The 18,651-nt window shown below is 34.7% G+C and overlaps 1 protein-coding gene and 1 long non-coding RNA gene across 5 annotated transcripts in view; one reads left to right on the forward strand and one right to left on the reverse strand.

The window, feature by feature from the left end:
- The window catches only part of atg2b (autophagy related 2B), a 48,781-nt gene that overhangs the window by 3,150 nt on the left and 26,980 nt on the right, over positions 1-18,651 (reverse strand). For 2 of the 4 annotated variants that reach the window (XM_073927728.1, XM_073927727.1), the window contains exons 21-42: positions 18,367-18,539; positions 18,137-18,284; positions 17,451-17,650; positions 16,907-16,987; positions 16,133-16,239; positions 14,774-14,866; positions 14,609-14,679; positions 14,450-14,526; positions 14,193-14,363; positions 10,071-10,203; positions 9,297-9,499; positions 8,899-9,128; positions 8,685-8,802; positions 7,517-7,708; positions 7,302-7,403; positions 7,130-7,208; positions 6,196-6,409; positions 5,223-5,292; positions 3,516-3,598; positions 3,305-3,426; positions 2,944-3,098; positions 174-323 (exon numbers count right to left, since the gene is read on the reverse strand). In XM_073927728.1, coding sequence (XP_073783829.1) covers positions 174-323; positions 2,944-3,098; positions 3,305-3,426; positions 3,516-3,598; positions 5,223-5,292; positions 6,196-6,409; positions 7,130-7,208; positions 7,302-7,403; positions 7,517-7,708; positions 8,685-8,802; positions 8,899-9,128; positions 9,297-9,499; positions 10,071-10,203; positions 14,193-14,363; positions 14,450-14,526; positions 14,609-14,679; positions 14,774-14,866; positions 16,133-16,239; positions 16,907-16,987; positions 17,451-17,650; positions 18,137-18,284; positions 18,367-18,539 — 2,972 coding nt within the window. Of the gene's footprint in view, positions 1-173; positions 324-2,943; positions 3,099-3,304; positions 3,427-3,515; positions 3,599-5,222; positions 5,293-6,195; positions 6,410-7,129; positions 7,209-7,301; positions 7,404-7,516; positions 7,709-8,684; positions 8,803-8,898; positions 9,129-9,296; positions 9,500-10,070; positions 10,204-14,192; positions 14,364-14,449; positions 14,527-14,608; positions 14,680-14,773; positions 14,867-16,132; positions 16,240-16,906; positions 16,988-17,450; positions 17,651-18,136; positions 18,288-18,366; positions 18,540-18,651 lie in introns of all 4 variants that reach the window. The other 2 variants (XM_073927726.1, XM_073927725.1) reach the window with 1 other exon arrangement.
- LOC141378410 (uncharacterized) lies at positions 4,149-7,398 on the forward strand. The gene is made up of 2 exons (XR_012392977.1): positions 4,149-4,498; positions 4,732-7,398. It is a non-coding gene; the product is annotated as an uncharacterized lncRNA (long non-coding RNA).

Here is an 18,651-nt window from a genome sequence, read left to right on the forward strand (position 1 = left end):
TCCATTAAAAAAATTAACATACCATGGCATTAATATTTAATTTTATTTCTGCAACTATTCTGTAACTGAGCATTGCTATTAAAAAATTCAAAAAAATTATAATTTTTTTTCATTTTTGTTAATAAGTTAAAATTAACCAAAATGTAGATCTATAAGACTAATAAGACCCATACCTCTTTGACTACACTGTAGGCCTTGGCCACTCCCTCTCTGAGGTCCACTGGTTGATGGGCCAGACAGTAATGAGAATAACGTTTAATCTTTTTGCAGTCTTTCTCATCTGGCACTGGAGACACCATATCATAAGCCGTTTCAGCAGCCGCCTACACACAAAACATATGGGTAAGCAAGGTAAATACATCTAAATTTGACAGTTATCATTTATTGTTATATTATGACAATGATTGCCACTACTATTGCTCTAATTCAGTGGTTCTCAAACTGTGGTACGCGTACCACTAGTGGTACGCGGGCTTCCTCCTAGTGGTACGCGGAGGAATCGCCAAATAATGAAAGAAACAATTAACACTTTTAATCCTTTGATGCGTAATATAACATCGATGTGATCAGCATTGGCTGTTTTGTGAAGCGTACGATCACAACGCTGTGCTTAGAGTGTTTACTTTAGTGCTTTGTGACATAAGCTGCTGAAAATCAGTTTCCGAAGTTTAAGAATTGATTCTGATGGGTGATTTGACTGACATGAAAAGTAGCCAATCACAGTCCACCTTTTCTAGTCGCGTGAAACGTAAGGGCGGGACAAAGGCTTTCTGTGTTGCAGAGACAGAAAAAACAACTTAAAAACAAAAGTTTTGTTGGAATAGTGCTTCTCGGATGTTTTCACTATATAGATGTCTAGCAGAGTAATTAAACCGCGGACATATTTCCTGCCTTTTTGATTATCTACATACACGTTTCGCTCTCCGACAGCCAGTCGACTCGCCTCTGACCTGTCACTCCTCTAAATACATTTTGAATGGCGGCACGGGAATGGAGGTATTGCTCAATTACTCATTTCTGCAAATGTGGCGAGTGCTTTATTTTAACACGAGAGAGCGCATTCATGTACGCAAATCGCTAAAACAGATATGCGAGCTCCTAAATAGGCTTTTTTTCAAATGAACTGCAAGTCCTCTCATGATCGCGTGTGTGCTCAGATTGAATACAATCGCGATCTCTCCACTATTAAAGTAGACATTATTTATCTTTGCTCCTTGACTAAATTTAGTCAAAAGTATTCAAAGTTATCAAGTATTTAGAATTAGATTGATGCATGATCGATGACAATGCAAATTGTCTTCTTATTTGGCTGTATTGTGAAGTGAAACTTACTTTTAGCAAAGGTGGAACTTATTTCTTTACGACAAAAGAATAATGCTGGAAATGTTTCTGGATGAGGTATTTGAGTAATTTATACATTTAGCTGTATTCTGATCTGTGTTAAAGCATTACAGGTTAAAACAATTCGTTGTTACTTATTGTTTATTTATCAAAATTATCAATAAGGCTCTTAAAACACTGCGTTGATAAATGTAGTGTTGTCATATTTCAAATACCTCAAGTAAAATGAAGTCATTTGTTTTATTTTTTTACTGAAAGTGTACTTGTATTTTTTTTTTTGTATTTTAGATTAAGATCAAGTGTAAAATAAAATCTACATGTGATGTGATAATAGTGTAGTTAATATATGTAGATGTAGATGTAGATAATAGTGTAATAAATAGTGTAAAATATGTAAATAAAAGGCTAAATTTAAATATTTTACCATATACTTTAATTAAACCTTTCAAAGCTTGAAAATATTGTTTAAAAAATGGGCAAAAAGTGTCTCTATGGCCTTAAAGTTTATTTGGTAGTTTTACCAGTGCTATTGAAAAAAAGATTAATTGTCATGAAAGGAAAAATCAACCATACGTCCTTTGTTAGTGCAAATTCCTATACATGTAGCTTTGAGATTTAAGCAATTAAACCATTCAATCAGGTTTACACTTAAAAAAGTGATTTCAAAATGAAAATCTGATTTTTTTTTCAAAAGTAACCAACTAGTACTTTTTAAAAGAGTACTTTGTACTTTTACCTAATATTAGTATTATTTACAAAAAATTGTGTTATTTTAGCAGTGTAATAGTATTTTTCCTTGAGTACAAAAAAGATTTCACAATCATTAAGTGCAGGTTTATTATATTATTAATATATGAATAATAAATATTTTTAGTATTATTATTATTAATGGTTTTTATTTGTATCTATTCCTTTGCAATGTTTTATGGGTTCGCTGAGAATACATTTCAGGTCTTCAATAAATAGCATGTCAGTCTTGAAAAAAAAAAAAGGTGCTGGAATTGATTTTCATTAGGCTGTGCCTGTATGAACCCTGTCATATGTACATTTAACATTTCAAGATTTGTCTAAAAGTGTATGAATATGACATATAGCCTATATTTATGAGGTCCAAGCAACATTTCCTGCTTTTGATGAATAGGCTATTATGAATACTTTAGATTTAAGTGCAGCAGTTTTCTTTTTACTTTTTAAGAACAGCGCCATTTTTTATGAACCTTTAAACATTTTAACTAAAATTTTTATTTTTTTTTACCTGCAAGCACAGTTAATGTTCAGACTATTTAAAATGTTTAAAGTGACTGACAATAATACATATTCTTAATAATAAGAATTAATCTGCATCGTTTTTAAGCTGTGCACACCTGTAGCTGCTTAATTAGGCCCACAACACTATTTTTTAATACTGGTTAAAAAATAGCGTCGTAAGGTGGTACTTGGAGAGACAATTTTTTTTCTAAGGTGGTACTTGGTGAAAAAAGTTTGAGAACCACTGCTCTAATTTAAACATGTTTTAAACAATTGACAGTTAAGTAAAGTATTCACATACAATTAATGTTTCCCAAAAAATAGAGGAAATACATATATAAAATGAGAGTTTACCTGAATTGTTCGCACCATCCGATTGGTGAGCTCCAGAGCTGCCATTGCAGTGGAGGTCCCGAAGGAGGCAGTGCCCCGCTGGAAGCCTCGCACTATTCTTCCATCCTTACGGTACTGCTCAATTGGCAGCCAAACAAGATCCCGAAATCCCTGAACTATAGTGGCAACAAAGAGTAAAAGACTGCTTAACTCTGTGATAACTTAATTTATGACCACATATAGCAGATTAAGAGCTATATTTGCTTAACAGTACTTTATAGCAGATATTAAAAGTGCTGTAACAAAACAGAAGATACATAACAGAATTATGTTTTATGTAGTCTATGCAGAAACATTATGTGAAAGAGTTTGTTTTTCTGACCCAGCTGCACCAGAGAATGAATGGGCCCCACGCCTCCCAGAAGCCCTGGCAGTTGGTTCTTCTTGATGTCATTCAGCCACTCATTAATGGCATATGAAAAGAGCTTGTCAACACCCAATAATCTGGGGGAGAAAAAAAAACTCAAATAATCTGGTTCAAATTAATCGATGAGGTAAACTGAGGTTTTGAATTTTTTGAATCGTTTTTTTACCCTTGTCTATAACACAGTTGTCGAAGTTTCAGCTCTGAGCAGTTCAGTTGTGTCAATCCAATCACAATACCAGCAAATGTGCCCTGAGGAAAAAACATTAAATATGGATTTTAGATTTGACAATATAAGACAAAGACATCGACAAACTTGCTTTGCAGGAAAATTATGTTGTTTCCAAGTTCATGATTCAGTACATGATTATAGTTATTTTTGCACATAGTCAGAAAGAATTATCCAAATCATGCTTACTAAAAATACATGCTTTAGTCTGCACTTTTGTGAAACTACAAAAACTTACTGCAACATACATTTGCAGATAATATGTAAAATGAACAATACAGGGAAGTATGACGCCAACAACTTTTGTTCCTTTTAACACTTGATATTTACAGCGACTGATTATAAATAATAAATAATAATAATAATGAAATATTTTCATCCAATCCATTTCTTTGCACAAGAGCAAATAATCCAATATGAACAGGCCAGGATTAGTTAATCGGGAGGAGAATTCCCGGTAGGCCTGTCCGTTTTTGGCCGCGAAGGCCGGAGTCCCTAGCTGCTTGCACTCTCAGCAGTCACACTTTGTTTACTTATTTGACCATAGCCTCGCTCTTTTTATTTATTTATTTTGCCGCATCGCCGCTCTTTTTATTTTTTTTCTCACAGACCTGTGAGCAAAGTACAGCCTGCAGGTTAATGATGACAGCGGCACCTTAGTGAATATAAGAATTCGAATAATCAACATTAATGAATATTACACCTGCTCAATGAAAGTCAGATGATTCACTACATTAATAAATCTGACATAACTTGATCATGACGCCACCAACCAGTGTTCGAACCTCACCTATATAATATCACTTTTTTTTTTTTTTTTGTGCTAAGACATATAATACTTTTTGGGTTACTTATATAGGTGTACATATTTTATTTTTTGTGTGACTACTGTTACAAAGGACTGGATATCTATTTTTAAAAATGTGCACAGTATATATATATATATATATATATATATATATATATATATATATATATATATATATATATATATATATATATATATATATATATATATATATATATATATTCAGATTATGCAGAAAAGGACATTGAGATGTTTTAAAGAATAGTGTTGGAGATTTAGCTACCCTTTAATTTTCTCATATTTATGAAAAACATTTGAAGTTCTAAAGCAGCTGTGTCCTTGAAAAAGACGTGATAGTGTCATTAGAAACTCAATTGGAAATGACGTTATTTTAATACAGTCAGTTGTGAACTGAGGTGGGCCGGACTAAAGCTTGAAACTCCAGGGCTGAAAAGAAGTGCCACTCCGGCCCTGAATACGAAAGATTTCTAATAAAAAGACATGTCTCTAAAACTTAAAACGAAACATACAATAAGCAACATATTTCAGATTCACAAAAATGTTCACAGTGCCAAACAAAGATGTTTAGCCAAAATCTAGAGATGTGATATTCCATTAAGCCTGGCCTGAATTTATTTGAGTATTTATTGTTAATGTCACTGTTTGTTTTACTTGTTATATACACTGTGTTTGTTACATTAAAAAAATTTAAATGAATGGGGGGACAAAATAGAACCAAATGCACTATATATTGGTTTATTTTAATAAACGATAAATTCTAAGTTAAATATGATGTTTCAAAAAAGATTGAGACAATCTGAATATAAATGATGGCTCACCTGTTCCATGGCCATGTGTTTCCCATGGTAATCTAATCGAATTGGCACCTCTGAAGTGAATCTGAACTCTCTATAAAAAAAAATAAGCATAATAAATAATTTGCGTTGCAATAAAATGTAAATTCTGGGCCAAAACAAACCTGAAAATTCTAAATCACTTGGCCAAAAAACAAAGCAGAATTTTTTTGTAATAATTCTTTAATATTGCATTAAATAATATAATTTTTGTAAGACTTTTTTAATTGACCACAATTACTTAGATGGCTCTAATTTCAAAAAACAAAAGTCAATAAAATTACCACATTTTTCTATTAGGAATGTCGAGATGTGTCATTTCAACAGTGTTGCCAAAACAGGACAGTAGTATTATTGCAAGCAGCAGGAATAATTACAACATAAAAATGACCTGTCTGCATGTTATTTGAGCCGACTTTCAGTTTCTTCAGGTAAGCCTGTGTGGCTCATGCATAGAAAAAGTATACGTGTGTATTATTGTAATATCCACAAATCATAATATTGAGCTATTTTGAACTGACCGCACACTACACACAGCAACAAACCAGGACATGGTGCAATGAAATTTATGGGTTTCATAGTGCAGCCCTTTCTGCATATGATGTGAAAGCCTTTTCACTCTGTGTAATTACTGACTATGGCTGACTAGGGATATACTTTTTTAGCACATATTTTCAACTGTTTTTCTCTTTGATGAAAATAGGAAAATAATTCAATAGTCAATAATTTTCAGCAGCTGGATTTTGTACTAAATGTTTACTGTAGAATGAGACCCTGTAGATTAGAAATGCTTGATCATGTTCCTAGAGAGTAACTTTTATTCCAGGTAACCAAGAAATATCACAAGAAATTTCCTGGCAAGTGTACTGTAGCTAAACTTTGGAGGAAGATGTCCCTTGTAAACAGGCCTGAAGAACTCTACTACAGATGGAAATCAATAACCTCCTCTCACACACACCTGAAGAATATGGGTTGGTCAGTGAAAGATGTGGAGGAAGTGTCAGTCTCTGCAGTGCTATCTTGGCTGCTGGTGCGGATGAGGCTTGGACTGGCGCGGCTTTGTGTTGGCACTGAAATGATGGGTGCAGGGTCTTGACCTGCTCCACCGTTGTATTTGGAAAAACTGCAGGAAACCTCAGGGCCAGGAGGCTTCTTCATCGACACACAGAATGCTACAACAAAAATCAGTTTATAAATGAAACAACTGTGTTTAGCACAGAATAACCGTTGCAAGACATGTAACTCTTCATGCCAAACAAACAGCAATACCATAGTTTACAGTTTCAATAGTTTATAGATGCTATGCTAAGAACAATATTTGTGAAATAAAATTTTTATATTACTATTATTTTACTTGATATCAACTAAAATGTGATTATTTTATTAATGCTTTTCAGTAAATAATTTATCTATCTAGAGGTGAGTTCATGTTATGTTGGGTATTTTTTTTTTGGAAAATAATCCACATCTCACTATAAACTGCAATGTGTCAAAACTGCATTGTTGCGTTGTGAATAAAAACACGTCAAATTAAATAATCAATTCAAAAATAATTGTAAAAAAATAAAATCATTATTGTTAAAATAAACCTAAACATTTCCACACGTTATAAACATGCATATCTAGTTACATAATAAATGCTTTAAATGTACCAGTATCTAAAATTAAGCTAAAAAAAAATAAAAACAAATATCAATTGTAGAGTTTATTCACGAAAAATATGACAAATTTATTTAAAGCAAACTAAAACTATTGAAGTGTGGGAAATGTGCTTGTATGCCCATGCTTTTGCACATTTTGCTTGTTAACTTTTGCATCAAGTCAGTGTTTCTCAACTAAATAAAGTCACGTAAAGTGTGGACCAGACTTAATGTTCCATGTTTGATTGTTACCTTCCTGCTCTGGTGGAGAAAACAGCTCAACCTCTGCTGCCAAACTGGTGAAGAAGTTCTTTAGGAAAAACAATGCATCCTGGACAGAAAAAATGGTAGAAAATATAACCTTACTGATATTTAGGCAACAGTCTGAACTAGGCAATATGAAGAGGGCTGATTTGTTGTATACCTGATCAATGTTTAGACGGAGGGGCATTAATGACACACGCAGACAGCACTCCTGAGGTGCCTGACCTGCTTCTGGACACACGTGTAGGGCTCTGACAGTCAACTGATATACAGAGACAGCACATACTCATTTTAGATGAGATCATTCAATACTAAATAAAATAAAACCAACTTGTAGATATTATATACACCTGTCTGCTTTGTGTTTGAGCTTACCATGTTAGAGTGAGCTTTCCTGGGCATCTCTTTGCTAGAGTACAGGTAGAGGAACTTATTCATCATGGAAGAAGCCAGCCTATCTCGTATCTCCAGATCCTGCACTGAGAACACCTGTCTGGACACAGGCTGCTCTGTTAAAATGCCGTCTTCTGGAGCCACCTGAGGATACACCTCATGCTGGAACCGCACCTGATAGAAGATATGAGAGACTGAATATGATTTTTCTCAATTATTGTTTTTTACGGCTTATTTTACAAGGCTGTTGGATGCTTCGTTTTGATAAGAAAACAAACATTCTGCAGGTGTAACGAACTTCCAGAAATGCTTTCCATATCACTTTACACATGTCTTTTTTCAGTTACTTTAAATTTCCTTACAAAAAATAAATGAGTATTAAAAAAGACAAGTAGTAAAACATTGTGTATCTATTGTATTTTACTATCTTAAAATACTGAAAATATAAATAAAATATTAAAATTAAACATAAAATAACAATTAAAAATTATTTTTAAAACAAAAGAACATAAGAAACTTAAACCTGAATAGAGCTTATTTAAAATATCAATATACTTTGTGTAGAGAAAGATGAAAAATTACCAACTCAGACTAAAAAAAAAAAAAAAAAATGTGATTCAGCCTATGTTTGTGAAAGCGCAAAATAGGGCTGCACGATTAATCGAAAAAAGATCCCGATCTCGATTCAACCCTAAACACTTTTTTTTTACGATTCAGCCAATTATATTTTCAAGGTCAGAAGAGAAGAAAGGGCGGCCCCACAAGTCTTCACAGCTACATAGACACCTTCAAATGGCGTTAAAAGTGTCACATACTGTAATTATAAGGTATAATTCAACAAAAACATAATTTCTGTCTACATGTAATGATGTATTCACGGTCGCGAAATCTCTGTTTCTGTTTACTGCCGAGAATGCGCGCGTGTGCACGCAAATGACGCCTACTTCAGTGAACATAACCTATAACAGGTAATGAAGTTGTAAATAACGTTCAGTTTGTTGCACAGAGCAATCGTTTTAAGAGCCTTGCGTTTTGAGTGGAATTGAGTGGAAAATATAATGTTTCGGGTACCAATGTGTCTTAAAAACATTATATGTATGTTCTTCTATTAAGCAGGTAAATGATTCAAATGATTAAATGTTTCTCTGACCTTACTGAGCTGAATCTCCATTAGGACATCAGGGTTCCTGCCCCATCCTCCTCCAGCACGAGAGCCTCTTCTCACCTGTCTGACAGGTGTCTGTGATGGAGAGCTGTGAGGAGTGCACCTACACACACAAACATGAACACACTTTTATAAGTACATGAAGTTTTTATATGAAGCATGATTTTGAACCAGAAGTCGGCCGATAACAAAAATGTACCCTCGACTGCGAGCTGGAGATGAGGAGAGTGCCCCTCCGCCAAAGTCCTTTCCTCCATAGAGATGCCACACAACTGAGATCTCTTTCACCAGATATCTGATTTCTGGCACAGGGAAATGAAGCGGCCCCCTATTAGAGTTGCTACCCTCCAGGGGGGCACTAAAATGTTCTTCTTTCACCAGGATGGGTTCAGATGTCAGCTTCTTCACCAGAGGTTCCTCATCTCTTTCCTGAGAGACAAAAAGCTTTTTCAAGTAATGCATACAATGATAAATATCTCTATTACATTGAACCGTTTATCTAAAAAAAAATGGCACCAAAATTTTGGTATGCATTTAGTTCCTTTAAGAAAAGCCATTGTGTATCTTCTGCGTTGTGAGGTGAGGTGAAGAGTGCACCTCTGTTCTGGAGCCCGGTGTGTCCAGGATGCAGAAGTCATCAGAGTCGTGGAGCAGAGGGGGGGCAGGAGGAGAGATAAGTGGGGAGTGCAGAGTGGGGTAAGTGGGACTCTGGTCCTGCACTAAGTTTCCACTCTCATCAGGAAAAAGGAAGAGATCAGACCGGGGTGGCTCATGATCATGTGAATGGTCTTCATTGACACCTGTAAAAAAAGACATAACATTTTTATTATGATATAAGATATTATATATGTAATAACCAAATACTATTATAGTATTCATTGATATTTTACTTGAATTATGTGTTAATTCTTTTTTTAATTCGCGGTAGTTTTATTAGTTGTTCTATTATTTTTTTTAGCATTTTAACACATTTGCTTATTTTGGTTACCTACATTTCTAATTATCAGTTAAATGTACTTTTTATTTTATTTTTTTTAATTGCTTTTATTATTACCAACTAGGGCTAAACTATAAATCTAAACCATAGTTCACTGACAAGCTACACAAAAATCACAGATCAATTAACTTGTGCAAAATTGAGATTTAGAGTTGATTACAAAACTGGCTTACTGACGCATAAAAAAATCTACTTCGATTAATCATGCAGCCCTATCTCCAGCTGTGGATACCTTGTAACAAAACATCCAAATGTGCAAGAGGTTTTTGCTTTTTTTTACTAATTACCATCACTCAGAAAAAAAGGAAGAGTGGATGAATGTATAGATACGTATAGATGACTTTTTATCAAAAAGTACAAAAAAGCAGTCTGACCGTTCTGTTGCAGTAAATGGCTCTGTAGGCTATCTGTCTCCTCCATAGCATCACTCATTAGATCCTGAAGAATCTGCTGTTCTGCTTCAGGAAGCAAAGGTGCATGAGCTGGTGGACGACTTGCTGCTTCAGTCTGGAAAACATCAAACATTGTCAGCTAATAATGTGGCTAATAATTGAACCATTAAAGAGCCCTTATTATACATGAAATAGGGTCATATTTTGGTTGTAAAGGTCTCCAAGAACAGTCTAATATGCATTCAAGGTCAAAAAAACATTTTCATGGTCTTATATTATGCATTTATTTTTACCTAATTATCCCAGGGACTCCCATATGAATCGTTCAACGATTCATTTGTTCCCAAGCCCCTCCTAAGCGCGAAGCTAATTTGCGCTGATTGGACTGATGACTGCCTGCTGCAATTGTTCGACACTGACAGCCTTCAGCGCGAGAGAGAGTGAAATTCCCAGCAGCTAATCAACAATATAGAAGTAGTCAGAGTGCATACACGCTTCATAGTGTAAGGCATGGATTTTGGCTGCCAGTGGGTGAATGTAAATACAGACAATGGACTTGAAAATACAGATGACTATTTCATTGAGCAAAAAGTCCAAGAACTGGCAAGGAGATCAATATGAGTCTCCTAGCTGTCTCACACACACACACACACACGCACGCACGCACGCACGCACGCACGCACACACGCACACACGCACACACCCACACACGCACAAACGCACACACGCACACACGCACACATTACCCTCCTCAGAAGAACTGGGGAGATAGACACGTGTCTCCTATCCTAGCCGTCACACTCTACCTGCTCTGTTTTCACACACACACAAACACACACACATTACGGTTCTCCTCAGAAGAACTAGGGAGATCAACACAAGTCTCCTAGCCCCTAGCTTACGATGGCCATAGCAACGACAAACAACAGTGGAACGCGAGCTCACAAACACATTTAACGTTAAATCCGTAAACAAAGTGGCACTCGTTTTTCAACACGGCTTTACACGCGAAATGAGAATATAAAGAGTTAACCTGATACAGTACACGTGGTTACAAATAACAAAACATTATAAAATACATCATTTGCAAGCTAGAGTAAACGAGGCAACAATTTTAATCGCACGTACTTGCACTTGTGCGAATTGGAGGAAGAAACTGATGATACATGTTCTGACATAGTCCCTTAAAGTCTTTTCTGATCCTTCACTGAAAAAAGTGTTGCATCCAGAACTGTTGCAAACAATTTACTTGTGTTGAATTTAAACAAACAAATTAAGTTTAATAATGTTCTACTTAATTTGTTGGTCCCACTTTATATTAAGTGGCCTTAACTAATATGCACTTACATAGGAATTAAAAGTTTGTTACAATGTACTTATTGTGTAAATACATGTATTTACTGTATACATGCTTGATTAAATACATGTATGTAATTACATCTGTAATTAACTTTTGTAATTACATTTGTAAATACACTGTTGACCATCCCTTACACCTTGACCCACCCTTAAACCTACCCATGCCACCAAACCTGTCCATAACCTAACCTCTATCCCAACTCAAAAGCACCACAAGTGTTCTCAAATACATTTTAAACACAGTAAGTACATTGTATTTATTTTTTGGATGTAAGTACAAAGTAGTTAAGGACACTTAATATAAAGTGGGACCAATTTGTTTGTTTAAATTCAACACAAAAAATTGTTTACAACCACTTAACGTAAAAAAAAAATTTGAGTAAATCCAAGGAATCATCTTTGAATAATTTTTTTTCAGTGTTCCTTTAACAAACGGCCGATGAAGTTTTCTTTGTAAGCATGTAGTTTCCAGAAAGACTGCACAGGACTGGGTTATAATGCGGAAGTATTTTTGCAAAAATAAACCTCAGCCATAGACTCTTTGAGGTTTTATCTTTGGGTAGAGTCTGTGAGTGTGCGTCTTTTTTCTGTGTTAGTGGGCCGTGCCGCAGGTTTCAAATCTCCAAGGTTTGCGAGCACAACTACTGGCCGGGGCTTGTGTTTCATAGCCACGTCATCGGGAAACACCTTTTGACTCGTTATTAAGACAACTAGTTTGAAGCACTATGAGTCGACTCTTTTATAGATGAATCAACGGTTTTATACACTGTACACTTATAGATTTAAGCCTTATCTGGATATTTCACTTCACTCAGAGCTGTGTTACAGGCTACATGGAAGGTAATTTTTAAAAACCCATAATAGGGGCTCTTTAATACATCTGTCAAGATTATTTGACAATATTTGATTGAGTTGACTGAAGTTGACTGAAGTCTCAATAGCTTTGTTTCGATCCAAAAATTCGAATGAACTTTATTCGCAAAACTGGATTATCGCATGAAAGACGTGCGAATAAGGCAGCCTTTCCATCCAACGAGTCAAAGCGAACAAAATCCTAACTTCCTGATTAACTGGTGCCAAATATCAACAGTAAAAACTGAGTTTGCTGCAGTAGGAGAAGTGCATCAATCTTTTCTTCATCTAATAAATAACTTGCGCCTCAGAAGGCAGTTCTGACACGTAGTGAACGCGCGGTGGCGTTTAAAGGTGTCAGACGCAGAGCACAGACGCTCGATTCTGGAGGTTATTAATAATCAGGGCGTGACATTAACTTTTTTATCACCAGCCACTGTGGCTAGTAGATTTCCAATATTACTAGCCATTTGCCATTTTCACTAGCCACAATTTTGTTGCTTGGAAAATATATTTATATAAATAAATGTGACTTTGACATGCGAAAATGATTTAGATGTTGTGTTGTCCACATGCCTCCTCATTTATTTCACTGTTTGTGTGTATTGTGTGAGCTTGCTCACTGTGCATGAGCAAATGGGTTGTGTCGCATTGCAGTTGGTTTTTATTTCACATGACTTTTTTAGGGCTCAAAATTAAGGATTTACCAAATTTATCTCTGATCACACCAAAAAGAAATAATAATTTCCTAGCCACACATTTTAAATGTGTCAAAACAAGCAAATATATAGCTATATACATGCACTTTTTATTCAACAGATTTTTTTTTTTTTTTCAAATTGACATTTAAAAAGATCTATTGTATCAAAAATATGCACAGTAATCTGTTCTGGCTAAAGGTCCCAGATCAGCAGTTACTACACATAAATGGGGATTTAATCTCATATTAAAGCAATGTTATTGTAAAGGATGATAATTAAACTATATTAACAAAAATAACTGTAAGCAAAAGAAAGCAGGTAAAAACATACAACGAGTGATAATGAAAGGATGATCACGTGCCTGAGAAAAATTAAAATGAAAGCAGTGACTGCTGCTGCTGCTTACACGAGCATTACTTTTTGTCTAGTCTATTTCAACTAATCGCACCACTTGCGCTTCCTCTACACACAGTTGTTTCATGCAATTAAACTGAATCGAATGCGCTTTTTACCAGTTTTTGACAGCATGTCATCATCCTCTCATAAAGTATTCACCTGCTTTTGCTCGCGCGAACACAGTTATTTTTGTCAGTTGTGCTGTTTGTCGATTCTAAGATCACATTTGCATGCATATTGGGCCATCCTTCTTGTCGAACCCTGCTTAAAGAAAACTACAATGTAAAAAATGATTTCCAACCAGCGAAAGTGGCTAGTGGTAGTGGCTGTCTTACCCGAAAAGCTGAAATTACCTGCATTTGGCGGATTGGCCGGTGTTAATGTGAAGCCCTGTTAATAATATAATAACCCTAATACTGAAACGGTAAGGCATTTTAAATTGACCAAAACAAAATTTCAGATGTTTTACAGTGTGCTCAGCCCGCTGGTTTATCCATTCGCACACATTTTAATCATCACATGATCTCTTATAACAAAATCACATGACCTTTTTAATGCGCATACCGAAATCTGTGCGGTAAAAGTGTTTCCATCATAGTTTATGAGCATCTTTTTTTAGCGAATAAAAAGTTTATCCTACTCAGTTAAGCGTATTTTTTTATGCGCATTTTCAAAATTTATGCGCATCATGACGTTTGCATCAATCGTAATGCGCATAAAAAAATAGGTGGATGGATACATAGCTAATGTCAGCTTATTAAAAACTTTTCAATGATTGATTCTCAGTTGAACTGACCTTCACCCTTTGTTTAGTGCTTCTGCGTTTAGCCTCCATTCCTGAAGGGGGTAGTAGATCTCCATAGCTGGCTATGTACTGAATAAGGTTCATGAGAGCAGCACAGGAGTCTGCACAGGTGCGAATGTGAATGACATCGCTTGAGCAACGCAGCTCAAACCTTGGTTGCGTCTAAAGAGACAAGCATGGAGCAAGATGTTGAAACGTTCTGTATGCAAGGGTAGACGGGTTTTGTGTGTAACGTGAGACTTTCATACTATTTTGCCATCTGCTCCTGGTTTGACTGCTGTTATCCTCAGTTCCAGCGTCCCCATATCAACCACCTGCACATAGTCTAAAGACAAAAATAAGAAAATGAGACTAGTGTGGTTTATTAGACATATCCTGAAACAGCATTTGCTTGTATGACTTCTTACCTCGAGCTAGATTAACAGACACAGCATTGATCTTGTCAGAAAGAAATAATGCAGCTTCATCTAAAATTATTCTGGGAAGTAATAAAGTGTGAACAATTAGAGAAAATGGCAAATTAAATGTTCAGTTACATAAAAAAAAATTTGAAGAACTATGTGAATTTATACCTCAAACTGGATGAAGAGTGATCTAAAGACACACTGCTGGAAATGCTGAAGGTTTCCACGGTAAGCAGAGATCTGACAGGTAAATACAATGGTCTAGAAAGAGAAAAACAGTTAATAGTTAGAAACTAACAGTTGACTGTCCCTTAAACCTAAACCATTCCTAAATCCACCCATGCCACCAAACCTGTCCCTAACCTTACCCCCAGACAGAATCTGCAGACATTTTTTGCTATTTCTTTGGAGAATTTTGTAAAAAATCTGCAGATTTATGCAGAATGGCTTTGGGAGAATCGTAACTAAAAGCTTAATACATAAAATTAAAAATAATATTGTTTAACGTTTATTTAATGTTACAATGCAAATCCATCTAAACCCACTTGTTTGGTAAACAAAGCAAGACTCTCATATAATATCTCTACTAAAAGACAGAAAATATTACTTTACAAATTGTATAGTAAATAAATCAACGAAACACTTTAATTTTAGTCAATATTATTACTAAAATTAATTTAAAAAACAATAAATATAAATTTATGCACGAAAAAAATCTGCGGAAATCTGTCAGATTCTGTGTAGACCTACCAATGTGTTATGAACACATTAAGCACATTGTATTTTTTAAATGCACTATAAGTACATGTAATTAAGGCCATTTAATATAAAGTGGGATTCATTATCAATATAATCCTCAGAAATAGTGGTCAAAACAGACAAATGCCGATACAAGAATTCAATATATTGTGATAATGAATATACACAATACTGATACAAAATTCCATAATTAATTATTTATGATTTTAATTTTGTGTTAGAATTTTGTGTTTATTAATATTCAGACTGCACCTGCAGTAGTTGTTGATCACAGCACCATATGCAGCTTTCTAACTAAACTATACTATGGCTATTTCCCACTGTTGAATGTGATGCATTAACTAACATTTATGATTTAATAATATACCAACTGTTCTTTACCATTCTTTTTTAATTTAACACATTTCTTACCTCTGAACAATGATATAAAATAATGTAAAACATTAACATGTATAATAACCAAAAACTGCTTAAAGTAATCATTTTTTGCAACTAATGTTGATAATACTGCATTTACCCAAATAAAAGCTGCAGCAATTGATCGCAACATGAAAATTTGATATTGGCAGAAAGCTAGTTAAAAACAAAGAAATATTGAATGGTTAAATGAGTTTTGAGTCAGATTTAATTGCAAATGACCCTTGACAAATATGCAATTAAATCCAACAATTGTAAGTTTCAAAGAGCTTTGAAGGGAGAGTTTAACTTTTTAAACACTGTACACAAGTGCTGGTACAGACTGAGCTTTATTCAAGTTGAATGTATCACCTATAATCCAGGGAGCAGCTCCACAGATGCAGGTGGAGAGTGGACACAGATGACGGAGGAGTATAGCCAAGCACCGGCTCATCTGACACATTTAAAAAGTCCACAATCTAAATTCAACAGACAACCAATAAGGATTAATAATAATAATAATAATATTAATAATAATATTAGATATATATATTTAGTTGAAATCAGAATTATTAGCCCCCCCTTTGAATTTTTTATTTTATATATTTCCCAAATGGTGTTTAACAGAGCAAAGCAATTTTCACAGTATGTCGGATAATATTTGTTTTATTTGGGCTAGATAAAAGGCCGTTTCTTTTTTTTTTTTAAACCACTTTAAGGTCAAAATTATCAGCCCCTTTAAGCTATATATGTTTTTGATAGTCAACAGTACAAACCATCGTTATACAATAACTTGCCTAATTACCCTAACCTGCCTAGTTAACCTAATTAACTTAGTTAAGCCTTTAAATGTCACTTCAAGCTGTATAGACGTGTGTTGAAAAATATTGAGCCAAATATTATGTACTGTCATCATGGCAAAGATCAAATAAATCAGTTATAAAAATAAAAATGAGTTATTAAAACTATTGTTTAAAAATGTGTTGAAAAACTCTTCTAAAAATTTGGAGAACAAAAAGAAACAGGGAGGCTAATAATTCAAGGGGGCTTATAATCTGACTTCAACTGTGTATGTATATACGTATGTATCTACGTATATAAATTATTATAATTTTTAAAAAATATATATATATTTATTTATTTTACCTGGTCATACCAACCCAGACCTAAAGGCACCACTTTGTGTTCCAGTGTGACTCCCCTCATGCCAATGGCGATGAGAAACTCCTGAAACGTAAAATAAAGACATAAATAAAAATAGTAAATAAAGACACTAGACAAAAAAACAGAAACGTGAAATATTCATTAATTTATTTATATAATAAATTCAAATAAGCTAAGTTTACGTTCACAAAATATTTATAACCAATCATAGCCAGATGTGCTATTTAAAATGTTTTAAAGACTCTTTCACAAATCTAAAAATAACAGAATTTTTTAAATCTCTCTTTTAAAAAGTACATTTAAAGGAATAGTTTGCTCTAAAATGAAAGTTTTGTCGTCATTTACTCACCCTTTTCTTTCTTCTGTTGAACACAAAATAAAATATTTTTAAAAAGCTAAAAACCTGCAACCACTGACTTCCATAGTATTTGTTTTTCTGACTACAGATGTAAATGGTTGCAGGTTTTCAGCTTTAAACTATACATTTAAGTTTTAAACAGCTTTCATGTAAGATTATGTGTCTTGCCTTGACATTGCGTTCTGTGATGTGAGAGGAAACTTTAACAGCGACAGAAAGCATGCTGTAGGGCTCCAAACTGAGCCCTTCAGAAGGAGATGCCTTTTCTGGGGCAGATTCAGACGCATACATCACAGGCTCCAGCCAATGAGGACGAGTCCTGCAGGGCAGAGTCACACTCCACTCAGAGGCATCTCCATCCACAGAGCCTGACAAATTAAACACAAAAAGATATCAAGAAGTGTGCACCAGGACTAAATTAATCACACATTCAACAGAGTGTGTATCTGATCATAACTGACATACTTAAACGAGACCTGTAATAGGAAAATCTGTAAAGGTAATATCAGCTTAAAGGTACAATTCGCAGAAAAAAAAAATGCTGTTGTTTATTCACTCTTTACTGGTTTTAAATCTTTATGAGTTAATTATTCTGTTGAACACAAAAGAAGATCTTTTGAAGGAAGCTGGAAACCTGTAGTCATTGACTTCCAATAGTATTTGTTTTCCTTCAACGGAGGTCAATATTTACAATTTTTCGGTTTTCTTCAATTATCTTCCTTTATGTTCAACAGAATGAAGAAACTCATGAAGATTTGAAATCCCTTAAGGTTGTAAATTAAACATTTTGGCCTAACTAAGGCTTCAACTGAAAAACAACACCTAAAAATAAGGAAAGCACATTGTTTGCTTACCGTGGTGATAGAGACAGGCCTGAGATGTGTGAAAGCAGACATAATGCTGGTCTTTGTAGCCTTCATGCTGAGTCACGCAAAACAGAGTCCCATTTTTCACCTCTAACCAGAATTCACCATGCTTTTTTTCAAGCCCGCTACTATCATCCTGCTGTAAGCATTAGCATTTATTAGATTAGGCCATGTAAATATTACTTGGCAATAAAATGAAATAAACATTGACATGATACCTTCAGCTGTTTGTTAAGAGCCAGCAGGCCATGGTTAACAGACAGGAGGATGGAAAAGAGGCTCTGAGAGTTCTTAGGCTGCATCTTACTTCTCTTCTTCCTTCTGTTTCTATAACCCAGTTCAGCAGGAGTGTAATACTGCAGGATCTCTTCCTCAGAACCACTCTCTTCCTCTACACATATAATAATAAAACAATTCAAAACAAAAACACAGACACAGGATTCCAGATAAAATGTTCAGCATTACAATGACCCACACATCAAGAATGAGGAATAGGTGAGGAA

This window comes from Danio rerio, chromosome 17 (genome assembly GCF_049306965.1).
Source record: "Danio rerio strain Tuebingen ecotype United States chromosome 17, GRCz12tu, whole genome shotgun sequence".
Lineage (NCBI taxonomy): Eukaryota > Metazoa > Chordata > Actinopteri > Cypriniformes > Danionidae > Danio > Danio rerio.